The sequence below is a fragment of the Ochotona curzoniae genome, unplaced genomic scaffold (assembly GCF_017591425.1).
Source record: "Ochotona curzoniae isolate NIBS_2020 unplaced genomic scaffold, NIBS_Ocur_1.0 contig_2294, whole genome shotgun sequence".
NCBI classification, from domain to species: domain Eukaryota; kingdom Metazoa; phylum Chordata; class Mammalia; order Lagomorpha; family Ochotonidae; genus Ochotona; species Ochotona curzoniae.
In genome coordinates this window covers 2,367,990-2,386,613 of record NW_024465405.1, presented here as the reverse complement: position 1 = coordinate 2,386,613, position 18,624 = coordinate 2,367,990, and the positions used below count along the sequence as shown (strand labels likewise).

Below are 18,624 nucleotides of genomic sequence, written 5' to 3'. Positions count from 1 at the left end.
CCCAGGGCCTCAGGGCTTTAGTGACCACTCGCAGGCCAGAGGCACTGCCTATGGGACCCAGCAGCCGGGCCAGTGGGGGAGGGCAAGGGTCTTCCTGGTGACCCCTCCTTCAGTGCCCTGGTCACACCCCGGGGGGCCCTGAGACTATACCACTCACAGCTGCGCATTGAGGGGAAGTCCAGCTTCTTCAGGTATTGTGCAGACATCTGCTTTATCATGATTCCTAAAGTGACAGCCAGGGAGACAGGCTAGGCTAGGAGGTGGCTGGGCCACCTGAGAGCCAGGCTGAAGGAGGTTGCCCTGCTCCAGGCCAGCAGGAGTGGGCTCCACGGGGCAAGACCCAGCTCCTGCTTCCCACCTCCTGCTCACCTGCCAGGTTGCAGGAAGCAATTCTGATCCTGGATAAGTTGTTTCTGATGTAGGTCAGTGTCTCCAGCAGGAAGCAATAGAGGACAGCTGGTTTTTTCTGAGTCTGCAAAGCCCAAGCGACACACACAGACTTGGGGAGTAAGATCCAGGAGATGGAAGGGTCTGCCCAGAGAAGGGTGGGTGCCACCCATGTCCTACAACACGTTAGAACACAGGCTCAGGGCCTTCAGTCCCTGCCGTCTTGCTGGTCACTATGGGGGTGGGAGGATGGCTGTTAGATCTGTCCAGAACATCTGTGTGCTGTTCCAACTTGCTAGCCCCTGGCCACACGTGAACTTGCAGAATGGGCCTGACCTAAAAATGGCATACCCACTAGGGTTTGAAGGCCCAAGAAAATGCAAAGTTTGAATTTTGATCTCGGTTGCACATTGCAATGATCAAGTTCTAGGTAGGTTGGACTGAAAGAAATGTATCACTACCACAAAACTGCTTGTGAGTGCGGCTGCTGGGCTAGAAAGGAAGGGGCCCTGGCCAGCACTACGAGGCTCATCACAAAGGGCATGGAAACTGGAATGAAAAGATGGTTATGTTGGTGCAAAAAGGGAAAAATGGAGGTCCACACATTCTAAGGTCTTCAAGCATTTGTATCCAAGTGCCTTTTCACGACATTGACCACAGAGCTGACAGCCTGCGGCTGGGAGGAGGCAGACAGGGTCCCGGGCAGGTAGAGCTGGCCAGGCCTCCTCACCAGCACGGAGCACATGGTCATCTGGAACATGGCCAGCTCGTCATCTGTGCTCGTCTCGCCTCGCCGCGGTGGCCGCTCCAGGGACTTCCAGCCCCAGAAGTGCAGGCACTGGAACATGGTTGCCTTGCAGGCCTGCGAGGGCGGGGACACAGGACGGCTGAAGGAGCAGTGTCAGGTGCCTGGCAGGGCCAGCTGTGCCCCGCAAGGCTTGACCAATCCAGCTCACCCCTTCCCCAGTCTGGGGAGAAGAGGGAAAGAGGGAGTAGGGTACTGAGTCCAGAGGGAGTGGTCTCCATGTGGGGGTGCAAGCAGCCCAGGTTCACCAGAGAGGCTGTGACCAAAGAGGCAGACAGGACTTCCTGCCCCCAGCAGTGGAGGAGCTGAGCTCTGGGGAGGAAGGTCCAGCTGGGGCCAGGTAATCCCCTCACTTCCTCTTCCCTGTCCCCCCCTCCCCTCTGTCTCCCTTTCCTCCTGCCCCCTCCTGCTTCCTCTTTGTCCCCCTCCGCTTCTTCCTCCCTCAACCCCCCTCGCTACTCCTTGCCCTACTGGGAGGGGTAGCAAGGGAGAGTGAAGGTATATCAAACAAAACCCTGAGTCCTGACACCTGGAAGTGGCCTGCAAGAAGCAGAATCTAAAGCCAGAAGGCGGGCGGGGCTGGGGCTAGAGCAGCCGCACCCCCATGATCTGGGGGGTCCTGCCTCTCCCTAGCCCAGGGGTGGTGCCCTCCAGCTCCAAGCCCATGGACCCTGGGACACATCTCACCTGCGCTGTGTTGGAGCAGGGGTCCTGGCAGTGCAGCAGGAGGGGGACCCAGGCCTTCTTCACTTCGCCCTTGAAAAAGTGCTTCTTGGAGAGGCCCACAATGGCCGCCAGCTTCCCGAAGAGGACAAAGGCCTTCCAGCGCAGCAGTTCGCTCTCCTGGGCCGAGGTGGTCACACTGGGCAGGCCCCCACGCAGCCTGGCCATCCTCCACCCCTTGAGCTGTTTTCTTAGCAGAGCTCACCCAGCACCTGGGCCCCAGCCATCACACTGGTCCTCAGACCATCTCTTTCCTGGACAAGGAGTCAGGCTGGATTTGAGTGCACTCCCCTCCTAGCAAAGCCCAGCTGGCCTGAGCAATGTGAAAGGAGCCACCTTTGAGCCCCAGAACACAACCAGACTGACTGCAGACCTCAGAATGGGCTGGATTTGCTGTGCAAGATCCCAGGATTGGCTTATTGCTCTAGCAGTGCCAAGGAGGGCACTGGACTCTGGCTTCCCAGTGCAGTTTCTCTAGGGGACAACAGACAACAGGGTACCCTCATTTTAAAGATGTTCCCTAAGAGTTTGCACATCAGAAATCTAAACCCCAAATTCACATGCTTTGGAGATGTGATTAGGCTGCTCTTAGTAGGATTCTAAGGGGAGGAGGAAGGGCAGATGCTGTGGTGCATCAGATTAAGCCTCTGTCTGTGTTTGGGCACCAGCTCAAGTCCCAACTTCGGCCTGGCTCATCTCTGGCCGTGGAGCATTTGAAGAGTAAAACATCTCTCTCTCTTTTTTGTCTGTACCTTTGCCTTTAAATTGATAAATCTGTTAAAAGATGGGGGAGGGGGAATGACACCACACAAGTACGCTAGGCCCTGGCTGGATGCAGCTGCAGCTGCAGGCACATCCCTGCCTCGAGCACCTTGCCCTACAGCCTCCATCTCAGCCTCCTCCCTCGCTGACCCAGGACCCGGCCTCGGCCCTTCTGCCTGAGCCACAGGCGAGCTCGTCCATGGGCACTCACATCATCGAAGAAGAGTCTGCAGTGCTCTGAGATGGTGTCGAAAGAAGAGCCCACGTCCCCTTCCCGGAGCTCAGCCAGGATCTTGGTCAAGGCCTCCATACCCTCCGCGGTGACACAGGTGCTGACTGGCACCCGCAAGGAGCGCAAGCAGGCCCCAAGGAGGAGCTTGCGGTACTGCTTCACCTGCAGGACCGCACACATCTTAGTCTGCATGCCCACTCCACACTCATGTCCTGTGTGGCTTCAGCCCCTGCCTTGTGCCCCAGCCAAACACCCAGGATGGGCTTCATACCTTCCTGGGGGACCCCAGGGCCATGTTCCCCAGGGCACGTAGGGACAGCACCTGCAGGACCTCATCCTCCACCTGCCCCGCACCCTGCTCCAGCATCAGCATCGCTGGCCTCAGCAGCTTCTCCTGGTACAGCCCCGGATCGCTCATAAACTGCAAAGAGAGCATGGCGCAGTCACTGCCCGATGGGGGATGGGTGCAGAGGGGCTCGAGCGCCTCAGTGTCGTCATGCAGAAATGGGATGATGATGTTCTTGCACCTGACTTGAGGTTGTTGTGAGGATTCACTAAGGAAGTGTGGGAGACATCACCCTGATAGACACACACATCTGTGTGTCCTTGTGACCTCAGAACAACCACCCACATCTGAGCAGAAGCCCCCGGGGGACAGACGGCAGGGAAGCCAGACAGGTTGGTACTGGGGAAGTAGAGCAGTCTGGTGCCCATCCATTCGTTGTCACGTCCGTGTGTGGTTCCCTAAATGCCGTCAGGTGGGGAGGCCATGCGACAGCCTCCCTCCTGCCCCAGTCTGACCTCAGTCAGGTGGGAACTTCCCGTGTGACTTTAGTTTTACCGAGCCCCAAGAGCCAGGAGTGCAGCACTCACACCTGATTTCAAAATGCCCTTGGGGATAAAGCTCAGACTTAGTGCACATTTGGTAGTAGGTGAAAATGGCGGAGGGGGTCCCTTCCTTAACTACCTTTGTTTGAGGTTTATACAGAGGAGGCTGCACACCAGGAGACGCCTGTGAACTTGGGCAGACTTGGAGGGTCTATGTATGGCCCACAGCCAAGAACCACTGCACTTTTAAATGGTAAGAGAAAAAAGCCAAAGGGCATGCGGAAGTCCACATCTCACTCTCCACCCACAAGGCTTTGCGGGACTCAGACATTCCACTGGTTTGCTTGCTGTCTGGCTGACTTCCCACTGCAGCAGCCAGCTGGCCGGAGTCGTTTACTGAAGCAGGTGTTCCTCAAGGCGCCTGGCCCGTAACACCTGCTCTGGCTCCAGCCCATGATCCCAGCCTCCTGCTAATGCATTCCCTGAACGGCTCAGGTGGTGGGAAACCTGAATTGAGAATTGTCGTGGCCCTTTGCGGAGTGAACCAGAAAATGGGAGGACCCCTTCCCTTCTCATTCTCTCTGACCCTCAAATAAAAATGAAAGCAATCGACTGTATGGCCTTTACAGGAAAGGTTCGCCACCCGAGGCCCTCCCACCAAACCCTGAGCGTCATGCAGTCATCAGCTCTTGGAGCAGAAGTTTCTGCCCAGTTCCCTAGGGACCTCAGAAAGCTCCAGTGGTGTCAGAGCTGTTCATGGGACAGCCGGGCGAGGCATGGCACCCTCTTCTCTCATCCTGCTCTCAGAGGCCCCCTCTAGGTGTTCACATTGTCACCCAGGGGGCAGCTGCTACTCTCTCCCCACCAAGTGTGGGGCTCTGTTTCAGCTTTCACCCCACCATGGCACCCAGCCCTGAACTGCTCATGTGATGAATGAATGAGTGGATGAACACGCCAAGACAGGAAGCTGTCCTGTTTCCCCAGCCTCAGGTGACCCTCAGAGGGTGGGCCCCTTACGTCACCCACTCACCCACACCCCACCAGCACCCAGGGCCTCACTTCCACGCAGATAGCAGTGCTGCTGACTCGGCAGCTCAGGACTTTCGAGTTCATGCCCTGGAGCACCAGCTCTGAGAGCCTCTGCCTGTAGCCTTCCAGGTGGCGCATGCACAGCCTGAGGGTGAGAGACAGGAGGGTTATGGGTGGCTGCCACTTGGCTTCCCTCCCCCACTCCCCTCCAGGAGCTTGGTTGGGGTGGCCAATGGGAGGCCTTCTCTACTTCTATAAAAGGGACAAGAAGAGGACTGCTCTGCTCTGGCCCTATGTGGATGTCCTGGTGGCCTTGGGCCAGCCCCCTCCAGGCACTCCTGGCACCCGCTGTGGAGCAAGTAGGTCGTGGTGAAGGCTTTCTGTTGCCCCACACTGCGGTGGCACCCTAGAGTCAGGTCCCAGTGGTCATTGCGGCAGGTGCCTGCCCAGGAACTAGACATGCGGCCATGCCCTGCCCAGGGGATGCCCAGCAGGCAGTGCCTCCTCCACCCCCAGCAGAGGCTGGCTGTACCTGGCCAGCAGGCTCACTCCCTGCAGGAAGGTCTCGCTGCTCTCCAGTAGGGTCCATACCACCTGCTCTTCCAGGGCCCGCAGCAGGTGCTCACTGTTGAATCTCTGCAACAAGAGCTGCATGGACTTGATGGTGATCCTGCAAGAAGGTGAAAAAACAGGCTGTGGTCACCACACTCTAGGCAGCCGCTGGGCCAGCCAGGTCCAGCCCCCATGGAGCTGAGGATACGGGCATGGGAGAGAATGGGTCTGCCAGTTCTGAAGCCATGACTCCTAATTAGACACACAAGAAGGAGGCATGGCTAAGACCAGCTTCAAGAAACTTTTCTTCCCCCACTGGGAGAGGGAACAACATTCAGGAGCCCCTCTGCATTTTCTGGGATGGCATGAGGCCATGTTCAGTCCAGACCTGCAGCCTGGCACCCCATGCTGGCCTCCTCACTGCCCAACCATGACTAAACACCTTTGTGGGGTCAGCTCCTCGGGCAGGGGCCCCCGGTGGATCAGCCTCCAGGTCTTCAGGACGGGTGAGGCAGCTTCAGGCCGGTAGTTCCCGCTTAGCTGCAGCAGGAGCGTGTAGACGAGGTCAGGAACCAGGTCCAGCAGCTTGTTGTCCTTGTCCATCTTCTCAATGAGGAGGTGGATGGTGCACAGGGCCTGCAGGGGACAGCTGGGGGTGTCAGGAGTGCAGCTCGAGCCCCTGAGGAGTCCTGGGGGTCCGTCCCATGCCACTTACCATCAGGGGGTCCACGGCAGCTGTGCGCCAGATGTCAGCTTTGGACATGGCGTTTATCTTGGGGCCGAACTGCAACTGCAGCCGGTCCATCAGGCCGTAGAGCATGGTCCGGGCAAAGGTCGCGTTCTTGGCCACGGTCAGCCACACCTCTGTTAGGTGGCTACCCAAAGACAGGACGAGGGCTCATGGGTTTCCTGCTCTGGATAGCATCCCTTTTGGCCCCCTGCAGCCCCCTGAGTCCATGCTGAATTCAGGGATACATCTCAGGGAGGCGAATCAAGCTGATAGTCACGCACACCCGGGTCTCTGGTTCCCTGCTCAGAATCCCTTTTGCTGTTTGGGCTCAGTGTTGCCTCTGGGAAAACTGATCCTGAGAAGTCTGCATTTCCAGGTGACCTCAGAGTCCCCAACAGACCCACTGTCTGAGGACCCCATGGTCATGACCAGTAGCTTCCTACGTCCCCTGTGTCAGGTCAGCACCAGGAAGCCTGTACATGTCTTCTTCATATGTGAAAGGCTTAGAGACAGAGCTCTCCCACCTGCTGGGTCACTCCGCTGATGGCCTGCAGCAGCCGGGACTAGGCCAGACCAGAACAACAACAAAAGGCTAGCAACCTGGAATTCAATCCAGGTCTCCCACGTGTGTGGCAGTGGGACCCAAATACAGGAGCATCATCCACCGTCTTCGAGAAGCCACAGGAATGGAGGGCAGCAAGAGGGAGGGGCCTCGGTCCCATTCCTGGATGATATCACCATGCACACCTGCTGGACTGCCTTCTGAGCTGTGCACATAGGGCTGCACTGTGCAGGCGTTCACACCTGTCCTGCTTCCAGAGCCAGCTGGCCGCCCCCATCAGCTCACAAAGCCCGCACAGTCCTCTCCCTGGGACCCCTGTAGAGCAGGCTGCCCATGGGAGCCATGCTGCCTCAGCCCTATGGCTGCGCTTGGAACTCTTTGCTCTGTACTCAGACCCATAGTGTGACCCCTCTGGGAAGGACCACCCCCACTGTTTTTGTGACATGCCAACCTGCCCCCCAAGCTGGTCCATATGAGTTGTGGACCACCCCACCAAACACCCCAAACACACTCCCCAAACCTGGGGAAACCCTGCGTGCACTGTTGGCAGAGCTCAAGCAGGAAAGAGGGGCCTGCTGGGTCTCCCAGAGCTGGGGGACAGACCCATGCATTCTTGGCAACCAGGATGGGCCCACTCCAGCCTGCAGGGACCCACCTCTCCATGGGCAGGGGCTGCCTCAGCAGCGACGTGAGAACGGTCTCCTGGTGGTAGTGTGCCAGGAGCAGGACAGCTTCGATGAGCAGGCGCCGCACATCCAGTTCCTCCACCGTCGGCAGGTGGATCAGGATGGTGCCCAGGATCTCGGCCACCTGGGGAGGGGGCAGCCTGGGCTCCCACATCATGGGCATGCCTCCTTTGGGGCTCTGGCCCAAGGGGCTGATGGGTCAGGGAACACTCAGCAGCAACCTTCTGCTCATTTCTTAGTGTTTTCAGCATGGGAGGCAGGACACAGCGGGAGAGGAAGCTGCTCGGCTCAGGCCTGGTCTCCTGTCTGCCCACTGGCCCAGGCCATCTCGGCCTGCTTTCCTCCCTACTACCTCTCCTTTCCCCACTCCACAGCATTTCCTGTTCCTCCTCTCCAGCAGCAGCCAGCGGCTCAGCCAGATAGTCACAAGGGGTGGGAGAGCCTTGTGAGGGTCCCTCAATCAGGTGCAACCCCAACCCTAGCCCCAGGGGCCCCCACCTTGTCCTCCAGCTCCTTGACCCGCAGCTGCAGGAAGGTGCCGATCCAGGTGACCGAGGCCTTGTCATGCTGCAGGCCCATGGCCCCAATGTTCTCGCACAGCTTCTGCACCAGGGCTACCACCTCATCGCTGCTAAACTCCATGCAGATCACCTGGGAGTAGAGTGGTCAACACTGTGACCCCTGACACCCTGCCTCTCCTGCTCCCTCACCTTTCAGCACCCTCTTTGCAAGGGGCCCAGCACCTCACCTTGGCAATCCTGGAGGACATGTAGAGGACGGTGTCCATGTTGCTGACCCATAGGTCCTCCTTGCATTTCTCCAGCTCCCTCTCCTTGGCTGTGTCCCACAAGGAGCAGGTCTGGCTTGCTGTGGGGGGAGCCAGGCAGGGTCACCTCTGCCCCCACCCTTCCCCCGTCCAGCCTGCATCCAGCCCTCCTGCCCTGTGCAGGCTCTGCTCCTGGTGTCCCACCTTCCCCGTACCATGCAGGTCCAGCAGGCAGGACAGGATTCTCATGGAGGCCATGCGAGTTCTCAGATGTGCATCACAGGTACAGGGGGCGATGAGTCCCACCAACGTGCTAAACTGCCCCGGCTTCAGGGGGATCTGAGGGGCCCGGCAACCGAAGACTCGCATCCTCCATCCTCTCACACACACAGCGTGGAGGGTGACCACAAAGGACAGACCCTACCCTGGCAGCTTCGGGCCCTGGGGCAGGGATGTGCCACCCCCTGCCTTCCCTCCTCAGAACCAGCTGCATGGAGACCAATCAGCTGGGATCCCAGGGGTCCTGCCAGGGTATGGCTGGAGTCAGCTTCGCTCTGCTGCAGGCTCCTGCCTTGCTCCTGGAGCCAAGTCCTGAGGGTTCTGATCTAGTCCCCAGCCTACTCACTGAGGGACCCAGGTCTTGTCTGAGTCTTGGCCTCTTGTCTCTGTGTGCCCTCTCTAGCAGGAGGCGTTATCTGGCTGCTCTCCAGCAGCCACAGCAGCCCCTTCCCCAGGGCTGCCTCGGGGAGGGTGAGAAGCCAGGGAGGCTGGGCTGGACTCACGCAGAATCCAGCACTTCGCTCATAGACGTGCAGCAGGTGGAAGAGAAGCTGCATGGCCTTCTCCCGCTCCCACTCTATCTCCGACAGAATCCACTTCTCCAGGAGCTGCAGGTGCACAGAGCATGTGGGGGTTGGGAGGGGGTACTGTCAGAGATACTGGGCCCACCTCGGCCAGCCTTCACCCTCCGCAGCCTCCCCACTCCTTGTCTGATGCTCAAGGCTTTCCCGGCATTCTCCAGGTTTCTGGTTTTCTTGTCCAGCCCCAGTTGTAAGGGCAAGGAGCTTGGTGGCTGTGCTTGGCCTGGCTTCTGATGCCTGCCTGTAACACAGGCCCAGGAGCACACCACACCCTGCTCCCACACCCCGAAGACTCTGAGGAGGGGGCCTATTCTAATATGGAAGCTCATGTCAAGGGACTGGCGGTGTGCACAGTGGGTTAGGCTGCAGCATGCAATCCTGGCTTCCCAGGAGAGTGCTGGTCCAGCTCCCAGCTGGTCAGCTGCTGATCCAGCTCCAAGCTAATGCTTCTGGGAAAGCAGGAGAAGATGGCCCATGGGAGACTTGGATGGAGGTCCAGCCCCTTGGTTTGGCCTCATTTAGCCCTGGCTGTTGTGGCCATTTGGGGAACGAACCAGGGGATGAAGGTTCTCTCTCATCTTCTTTAAAAAATGGAAAAGCATGAAGTTGGTTCCAGAGCCAGGCATATGGAATTGAATAGGAATGGGTCCCGTCTCCATGGCTGAGGGTCAGTTGATCAAGAGGGTTCAACAGCCTTCCATTGTCTGCGACCCAATAGCACAACCAGGATGGCCAGGAAGTGAAAACTGACAAGCAGCTCCGCAGAGACAAGTAGGGACTGGGGGGCTGCTTTCTCAGCACCTGGTAGAGCAAAGCAGCAGATAACAGAATGACCTCCCTTGACCAACTTGACCTGGTTGACACTAGGGAAACTCCCCACCCAAGAGGTGTACAGGACATGTGCCAAGACAGATCCGACCGGGACCACAGAGCTATGTCAATCCATTTAAAAGGATCAGAAGGCTACACAGCACGACCCCCAGTGACCACAGAGCCTCACAGCGCGACCCCCAGCAGCCACGGGGCCTCACAGCGTGACCCCCGGCAGCCACGGGGCCTCACAGCGCGACCCCCAGTGACCACGGAGCCTCACAGCGCGACCCCCAGCAGCCACAGGGCCTCACAGCGCGACCCCCAGCAGCCATGGGGCCTCACAGCGCGACCCCCAGCAGCCACGGGGCTTTAGCCATGGGGAAGCTAAGGCAGAACAGTCTCTGGACAAACCCCTCAATCTTTAGAAATATCTCCAGAACCCACAGCTCAAGAGAAATCCAAGGGGGAGGGGCTAAAGAGTATTTTGAAGGAACATAAATTTAAAACATGGTGCATCCCAATTTGCAAGACCCCAAGTCTGCGAACTTGGGTTATCTGGCCCTGAGGTGAGACATGCCCGACACCATGGCCGTCAGGGGTGTGGCACCTGCAGGACATATGTACAGGGATGCATGAAACATAAAGGGATTTTGCATCTAGACTTGGGCGTCGTTCCCTACACATCTCAGTTATGCAGACATCCCAAAATACAAAAAAGGAAACCAGAAACGGTTTCTGGTTGCAAGCATTTTGGATGAGAGATTTAGCAGATAATAAGAAGTAAACAACCCAATTTTAAAAAGAAGTGAAACTGTAAAACTAGCCAAAATCCTTGGAGAAACACTGAGGATATGAAAAAGAAAGACCAAGAAACTGTTTTTGCTTAGAGGGGAGTGAAGAGAATGGAGTGCAGCACACAGCATACATCAGCTCCTGAGACGAAGAAAGCAGCTAGGAAAGTTCAATATGGGTCGCAGGTGTTAAGCACTGGGTTAACGTTAAGTTTTCTGACTTTGAGTGAATGTTCTGTTTTTAAAACCATTTCTTTTCCTCTAATTGAAAGGCAGGAAGAGAGGGAGAGATCTTCCACGTGCTGGCTCACTCCCTAATTGCCTAAAAATAGCTGAGCTGAAGCCAGAAGCCAGTACACCATGCATCTCTCACACAGGTGGTGGGGATCCAGGCACCGAGCCATCATCTGCCACCTTGCAGTATGCGTTAGCAGCAAGTCTGGATCCAAGTAGAGCTGGGACTCAAACGGGCACTCCAGTACGGGAAGTGACTTCACCTGCTGTGCCATAATGCAGTTAATAGTCCACGATTCAAAAGGGTGTGTGTGTGTGTGTGTGTGTGTGTGTGTGTGTGTGTGTGTGTAACAAGACAGAGGAAGACAGAAAAAGAAATCATAGCAAAATGTTGGGGAAAGTGGGTCTGGACAAAGAGTTTCCTTGTTCTCTTCTTGCAGCTTTTCAGCAAATTTGAGATATCACCCGTGGGATGAGTGCAGCCATTGGTGCTGCCTCCCCCTGCTTCTCTCAGCCTGACCCTCGGGCACTCCCCATGTGGGGTGACTCACGTGCACCATCTCCTGCAGCCCCTTGGGGTCCAGGTGCCCCTGCAGGAGACTCTCCATCAGCTGCTCCAGAGCCCCCATTGCATTTGCGTACAGAGCCTGCACCGAGAGAGAGCAGGCAGCAAAGCTGGCACCACGCAGCTGCTCGCCCAGGAGCATCCATGCCGGCTTGAGGGGTGGGACACGTCTGATGCTCAGCGTTAGCTTCTGCTTTTTGTGTGGTCTACAAGACCACCTTTGAAGAGGAATCACATTTACATGACCCCTGCAGCCCACTTCTGACTCCTTATCTGGGGCCAGAACCCGAAGGCAGAGGCAACCACCTGCCCAAGAAAAAGTTTCATTTCCCATTAGCCTCTACTTCTAGGTGACACCATGTGAATGCATTCTGGCCAATGGGAAGAGGGTGAAATGTCCCCTAAGTCTTCCTTGTACCTCCTCTTCTCTGGTGTCCAGGTTGGACATCACAGGGCCCTGTGGTGTTGACAAGGGCGAGACCTCTGTCAGCCTGGGTTCTCAAAGAACTGCCTGAAGCAGCTCCACATCTCCTCTCAGGACAACTGAACTTTACTCAGGTGGGAAATCAAGCAGGAGCCGGGCTGTAGTGCTCGTGGCTGGCCTCGCCTGGCGCTGCCCAGCACAGGCCCGTGGCTGCGTCTGGGCACTCACAGAGGGGCAGGGAGCTGAGGCCTGCGGCTCTGCCCAGGTCCTGCTGTGTCAGGCACCAAGGGGCCTACCTTAATGGCCTCATTGTCCTCTCTTGGGGGCTGGAGGGAAATCACCGAGTGGATCCCAATGTCCATCAGCTCACTGCTCTCCTCCATGGAGTAGGAAGGCTTCAGCTTACTGGGGAAGAAGGCAGAGGTGGACATTAGGACCTGCTGCCCATGGTGGAGCCCAGGCACGGACTGCACACACAGGGACTGCCTGCTCCAAGTCTGTGACTGCCTCACCTCTGCCCTGCTGAAAAGCAACCCACACACAGGGCCCCGGGCCAACCCAGGCTCCCATGTCTGTGCCCAGAGTCTTGCTCAGCATACCCCCAGGACAAAAAGCTGCCAGTCATGCTGACAAGTCCACCCTGTTGTGGGCTAAGGAGTTGATTAGCACTGTTAAGCTGAGCACTACAGGGAATGGGCTTGGGGCTAAAAGCACCCGGTCTAATTGGACTCATCTGTACCCAATATTCTGCTAATGAGGGTGTGGGGGAAAGAGTTTACAAGGAGAGGTGAAAGGGCAAAAAAGAGACTTCAGAGAGACTTCCACCATCACTGGTCTGTTAGTGCCTCATCCCCCAGACCTTCGCCGTGTCCACGTTACTGGCACTGCGGGCCAGTACACACCCAAGAGCCTGCTGAAGCCAACCCTGTCGTTCCTCGCTGGCCCATCCCTGTTATGGAGGAGCAGGTGATGGCATCAGCTCACCTCAGATGGGAGAGCGCGTCCATTGCCACAGTCCGCACTGGAGAAGCCAAGTGGTCCGGCGGCTCGGCCTTGATGATGGCCTGCCCGAGGAAGAGGGGGAGAAGGGAGGACGGTGAACTGCACACTGTCCAGAAGCCCCAGAGCAGTGAGAGTGACTGTGACAGCGTCCACCCCTCCCCCAGCCAGGTGCAAGAAAGAGCTGTAACAACCAGGCCTCTTTCCTGCGACACTCTTCAGTGCCTTAGGGGGCTGGGCTTCTTGCTCCAGGTCAGTGCTGCCCTGGCTGGGTGCCCGTCCCCTTCTCTGGGCCTGGCCCAGGTCAGGCAGCAAGTCAGTGCTCACTGGGATGGTTTCCTGGCAGGGATGTGGGGGGGCGTGTTCTAGATGCAGCATGCCGGCCGGCAGCTGACATCTTCCACATGGACTGAAGTGATGGCACACTGCTGTAAGTCCCACAGGCCTTGGGGAAGCACTCTGCAGAGGACGTCCTTCGGAGGCCATACCCAAGCTGCACCTTCTAGGTCAGCCTGCTGTAGATCGATGGCATCTCGAGTCCCACTTGTCGTTGCCTCCGAACAACCAGCTGGAAGGACTGTGCCCTCCATCCTTCCCCACCCCTGTGAGGACGTCACTGTCCCCTAAGTGCCTCCCCGGGACTGCCGCTGAGGCTGCCACTGGCCTGACCCAGTGTACCTCCCACTACTGCCCATGAACCGGTGGCTCCTGGGCACCACAGTCTCCACGTGGCTGGACACCATGGGTTCCCACACAGCAGGAGTCTTCCACCCCTGCTTTCCAGATGCTTCTTGGCTCTGAAAACTTTTAGCAGTCACACACCAAGTCTCAGAATCCCTTCCAGCGAGACTTCTTGTCCTTCAGATGCCCTCAAGAGCCCTGGGCAAACCTTGCTCAGGCAGAAAAAGCCAAGCAGCCCAGGGTCCTGCCTGAGCGAGCTCAGACGGAGGAGGCTTGACTCCACTCTCACCGTGACAATGCTGGTAAGGGTCGCCTTTTGGGCGAATTGGAAATCTTCTAGGCTCTTCACACTTCTGATGGCACTGGTGACCTGCGCAATGCTCTTCATCAAGGCCATTTTGAGGCTGACATCCTGTAGGAGAGGGGTGGGAGGGAAAATTCATCTGCCCCTGTACCTTCCTGTGCTCTGTCCCTTCCCCCACCTTGAACCTAAGGACTACGCTTTGGCGGCATGTCGGGGGCTCTGGACAGAGACCACCACTGGGTCCTGTGGAAGATACCCTCTCTCCCCAGCCTCCTGCCATGGTGCCCAGGGCAGACATGGGGCCCAGGGCACTGAGCCCCACAGGAAGATGCATGGGTGCCTGGGTGAAGCGTCCCATAGCTTCTGCTGTACGGATGAACCCTGGAGGGAGGTGATCCAGACCCAAAACATGAGTGCTTGGCGACCCCTCAGGCAGGTGCTTGGAAAAAGCAGATTGCCATGGTTGCCAGGGACCCGGAGAAGGAGCAGAGGAAAAAAGTTTGAGTTGTGAGACGAGACTGCTGCAGAGGTGGGCGGTGTGAATGCACTGAAAGCTCTGAAACCTGGTTAGATCCAGGGCTGCTGTTGGGCCACAGTTAGTTAACCTAATGCCTGCGTTGCTACTGCACATATCAGATTGCAAGTTCCCGTCTGGCTGCTCCACTGACAATCCAGGCTCCTGCTAATGCTCCTGGGGAAGCAGTGGAAGATGGTGCAAGTGCTTGGGTCCCAGACAGAGTTCCAGGCTCTTGGCTGCCCCAGCTGTTGCAGGCATTGAGGTAGTGAACCAACAGGTAGAAGGCCTCTCTGTCTCTCCCTCTGTATTTGCAATACTGCCTTATAAAGATTATATGTTCTTTACCATAATTTAAAAAAAGTAAAGTAACATTGGCCTCCTTTGTGTTTTATCCTTGTTTCCAAGAAAGCAGCCACTGCCTTTGAGTCTCTTCCCACTTCTTGTCCCTTAGGATCAGGCCTGGGCCCAGGCCGAGGCCAGAGGCAGAGGCAGAGGGCTCCTCCTCTGATGTCTGGGGTTCACACCACCCACCCACTCAGGACAACTTCCTCCTTCATACAGCCCTCAAGTGCAGAGGACAGCACAGCTTTGGGCAGCCTCTCGCCTGATGCTGGGCTCAGTGAGGACTCCTGCCATCTCCTGGGCAGGAAGGAGAGTCAGGTAATGACAGAGGGTGACTCCTGGCTGGCCTGGCTCAAGGAGGGCAGGAAGCCCTTGGGCACTAGGGGCAGGCTACCTGGCAGCTGCTGGAGTAGTGGTGAATGATCTTGGTGACAATGGGGTTGTCCACAAGGGTGAGCAGCAGCTGGGGGTGGCAGTAGGAGGCCACACAGCTGTACATCAGCATGAGGGCGCTCTTCACAGTCTCTCGCCTCCAGGGGAGGTCCTTCTGCAGGGAGAGCAAGAAGAGCCACACCTGGATGAGTCCATGGCCCCACAACCCATGGAGCCATTGAGTTGGCTGTGCTACAAGTGACTGCGCGTAGGGTGTCATTTGTTCACTCACCCATTCTTCATTCATTTATTCATTCACCTTTCTCGGGCACCACCTACACACCAGGCACTGCATGGACACGCAGAGGCAGCACAGACTGCCCAGGACAGCTTCAGGGAACACCGAATGCTAAGCGCTATAAGCAGGGGGTTGTGTGGAGACGGCCCCTCCACACCTCCTCTATCCAGTGGCCTGTACCAGACCAAGCATGCATGAGGCCAGCAGTGCCGTGGAGCCACCCTTGGCCCTGCCCCACTGGTGCTCACATCCCCTGAACAACCTCCAGGCAGGAGGTGTTCCCATGGTGGGCAGGGAGGAGGAGCACCCCAGCCCCTGGTGCTGTGGGAGAGAAATCCCGGCCTCGGGTCTCGCCATGGGGAGGAGCCCGGGGTCATCTCTGGGGTACCCTTGGTGTTCACCCAAACAAACAAGCAGACACTCAGGCAAGGGTTCAAATGCAAGGGCAAAGCCTACAGGCTCAGACGCTCCAGGAGCTTCCCCTAGGAGCTCAGCCAACCTGTGGAACCGCGCTCTGAGGACATCACATCTCACAGGGCCATGGGCTGTGTCAGTCCAAATCCTGGCTCCTCCCCCACCACTGGCCTTGTGCCTTCAGACTAGCTCTAGGTTTTCTCCCGTGCTACCATGGGAATTGAAAACCGCCAACTCCTCCACCACCGCTGCCCACCCCACACCAACACTGTCAGCTCGTGGGCAGAGCTGTTCTTAGAAGCAGTCCATGTAGGCAACCCTGGGCACTGCCTACACAAGGCCTTCAGCTCTTGTGGGGCTGCGCGGGGCCTGGGACTCTGCATTCCCAACCAGCTGCAAGTGAGCTGCACTTGGGAGTTCCTGGGTGGGGCCTGGAAGCCCCTGAGCTGCCTCCTTCAGCGGGCACGTACCCGCCAAGCCCCAATCTGCCAGGACTGCTCCGACTCCTGGATCCTCTCCTCAAAGTCCTGGAGCACATTCAGCACCGTCTTCACCTGGCCACGGGCACACAGGCCGAAGCACATGACCACGCCCTGCAGGGAGACCCCGTGGCCGGGGTGAGGGCAGGGCAGATATGTATACGTGCATGAGCACACATACATACACATGTGTAAGGCGTACATACGTGAATACATCAGGCAGATACTGGCACGCATCCATGCACACACATATGTAAGTCATAAACACATACACTCAAGGTACACACAGCTGCATACTGCACACACACAAGACGCGCATCTACACAAAGGCACACGCAGGCATATATACATGCTCGTGAGCTCACGGGGCCCTGAGGGCCTGCAGACAGCAGGGAGCTGAGGCGTCCTCACCTCCCGGTCAAAGTCGTTGCTGTAGTCCGTCTTGTACAGCAGTTCCAGCAGCAGCACCTCGACCTTGTCGGCCTCCAGGCCCATGGCCAGGGTGAAGCCCAAGGCCTGGTACAGAAAGCCCTGCGCAGCACCACAGAGGAGGGCTCAGGCCTCCCACTCCCACGGGAAAGTTTTTACTAAGGAGCTGTAAGATGGTGTGTGTGTGTGTTGCTTATCTAATATGTGCTTTGCAACTGTTTTCTCCAATTGTACGAATTGTCTTTTTGCTTTTCATCTTTATTATGTACAATTTATTTTTATCACTTCGAGCTTTTTGGTGTCTTTTTTATTTTCAAGTCATGGTTATAAAGAAACACAGACTTTGCACTACTGGTTCACTCCCCAGGTGCCCACAATGGCCTCGTCTGAGCTTCAGCCAGATCTCCCAGGTGGCCGGCAGAGGCCCAAGCACTTGGGCCATCCTCTGCTGATTTCCCAGCTGCGTTAGCAGGGAGCTGGATGGGAAGTGGAGCAGCTGGGACTTGAACAGGTGCCCATATGGAATGTAAGTACCCACAAGGTAGGCCCCGTGGTGTCAAATTTAACATGAGTTTGCCCAACACAAGACTGCTCTAGTTACAGACAGCATGGCCCTCTCCAGCCCCTCCTGGAAGCCGCCTCGTGGTCTGCGGGGCCTACCTTCTCCACAGAGGGGCTGTCAAAGCTCTCCATCTGGTTGTTGAGCTCTTTGCTCAGGCGCAGGCTCCACGTGGAACCCTGGGTCTTCTTGAGGGAGCTTTTCAGAAACTGGGGAGACAAGAGACACAGGGAAGAGGGGCTCCAGCTTCCCAGCCTTACGCTAGCTGGGCCCTAGGAACGGAGTGTGACCCTGTGCAAGTGCTGGGGGCCCTCACCCCCATCTCTAGATGTCTCTGCCCCATTGCATGCTAACATTCTGTGGCTTTGCTGGCTGTGGAGATGGGGGCCACACCCTGCTGTGTTCTAGGCATTCGACTGCACAGGCAGCAGGCTTACTCTCCCAGGCGTCCCTGCTGATGAGAACTGTGGAGGTCATGGCTATGTCGTCGCTGACAGCTGGGGCTGCTAGCCTCCCATCTCCCCCGAGGTCAGACATGTACCTGGAAGAGCTTGTCCTCCCAGGCCTTCTGGTTCCAGGTGAACTCAGTGTGCTCTGTAGAAGTGCACATGTGGGGTCATGTATCAGGTTCCTCCCGCTGCTGCCCGTGGGATCAGCTCCTTACCTGGGCACTCAAGGGCCTTCATGCACAAGCCCCGTACTCACAGCATTTCCCTCCCTCCCTGCCTCCCTCTCCTACCCCAAGCTACTCAGTCAACCCACAGACCTGCATGGACAAACCCACCCTGTGCCTCAGCTCCCACTTTGCAGTTATGCAATTGGTTCCCCAGTGGGAATATCGGAGTGAGCGGATGCTCACCTTCCAGGTACTGCACCAGCAGAGGGATTTCCTTCTCCCAGATGTCAGCCATGAAGGGCACGATGCTCGGGCTCAGCGTCCTCAGGAGGTTGAGCATAGCTATCCCGCGGCCCGCCCCCTTGTAGGGTGATGACATCAGCACCTACCAGGTGCCAAGGTTCCCATGGAGCAGGGGCTGGGCACTGCTGCCCCTCATGAACACAAGGAGGCCCTCATCAGCTGCATGGCTTGCAGTCTGAGCTGCCAGGCCACCTCCTCTGTCCTCCTTCCTGGGGCTTGGTCTGGGGACACTTAGGGCACAGGGACCTCCAAGCAGATTCAGCTGTCCAAGTCCCAGCTATCAGAGCAAATTGCCCAAGCCACCTGTATCCACAAGGACTGCCTGGCACTTGGCACACTCCATCCTGCCAAATGTCCAGTTGCCTCCTGGGTCCTCCCCGGGTCCTGCCTCCCTTTAGGACTCTGGAGATGAGGAGCTCACAGAACAGACCCATATGGCAAGGCCACTCACCAGGAGACGGGCCAGCAGCTTCTGAGGGGTGGGCAGCTCCACTGAGGAAAAAAGAGACACCACTCCCATTGGGGCTGCCAGGCACAATCCCACTGTACCCCCAGAATGGAG

General features: G+C 57.3%; 1 protein-coding gene across 1 annotated transcript in view; it reads right to left on the bottom strand.

Moving 5' to 3' along the window:
• MROH2A (maestro heat like repeat family member 2A) overlaps nucleotides 1–18,624 on the bottom strand; it is a 30,058-nt gene that overhangs the window by 181 nt on the left and 11,253 nt on the right. The window contains exons 15-40 of the mRNA XM_040972428.1: nucleotides 18,514–18,554; nucleotides 18,003–18,144; nucleotides 17,685–17,737; nucleotides 17,245–17,352; nucleotides 16,567–16,686; nucleotides 16,147–16,269; nucleotides 14,987–15,139; nucleotides 13,719–13,841; nucleotides 12,734–12,813; nucleotides 12,046–12,154; nucleotides 11,312–11,407; nucleotides 8,845–8,949; nucleotides 8,278–8,401; nucleotides 8,045–8,163; nucleotides 7,795–7,947; nucleotides 7,266–7,420; nucleotides 6,034–6,193; nucleotides 5,761–5,954; nucleotides 5,299–5,436; nucleotides 4,797–4,911; nucleotides 3,181–3,330; nucleotides 2,889–3,071; nucleotides 1,880–2,035; nucleotides 1,118–1,249; nucleotides 370–472; nucleotides 158–223 (exon numbers count right to left, since the gene is read on the bottom strand). Of these exons, the coding sequence (XP_040828362.1) occupies nucleotides 158–223; nucleotides 370–472; nucleotides 1,118–1,249; nucleotides 1,880–2,035; nucleotides 2,889–3,071; nucleotides 3,181–3,330; nucleotides 4,797–4,911; nucleotides 5,299–5,436; nucleotides 5,761–5,954; nucleotides 6,034–6,193; nucleotides 7,266–7,420; nucleotides 7,795–7,947; nucleotides 8,045–8,163; nucleotides 8,278–8,401; nucleotides 8,845–8,949; nucleotides 11,312–11,407; nucleotides 12,046–12,154; nucleotides 12,734–12,813; nucleotides 13,719–13,841; nucleotides 14,987–15,139; nucleotides 16,147–16,269; nucleotides 16,567–16,686; nucleotides 17,245–17,352; nucleotides 17,685–17,737; nucleotides 18,003–18,144; nucleotides 18,514–18,554 (3,201 nt within the window). The remainder of the gene's footprint in view (nucleotides 1–157; nucleotides 224–369; nucleotides 473–1,117; nucleotides 1,250–1,879; nucleotides 2,036–2,888; nucleotides 3,072–3,180; nucleotides 3,331–4,796; nucleotides 4,912–5,298; nucleotides 5,437–5,760; nucleotides 5,955–6,033; nucleotides 6,194–7,265; nucleotides 7,421–7,794; nucleotides 7,948–8,044; nucleotides 8,164–8,277; nucleotides 8,402–8,844; nucleotides 8,950–11,311; nucleotides 11,408–12,045; nucleotides 12,155–12,733; nucleotides 12,814–13,718; nucleotides 13,842–14,986; nucleotides 15,140–16,146; nucleotides 16,270–16,566; nucleotides 16,687–17,244; nucleotides 17,353–17,684; nucleotides 17,738–18,002; nucleotides 18,145–18,513; nucleotides 18,555–18,624) is intronic.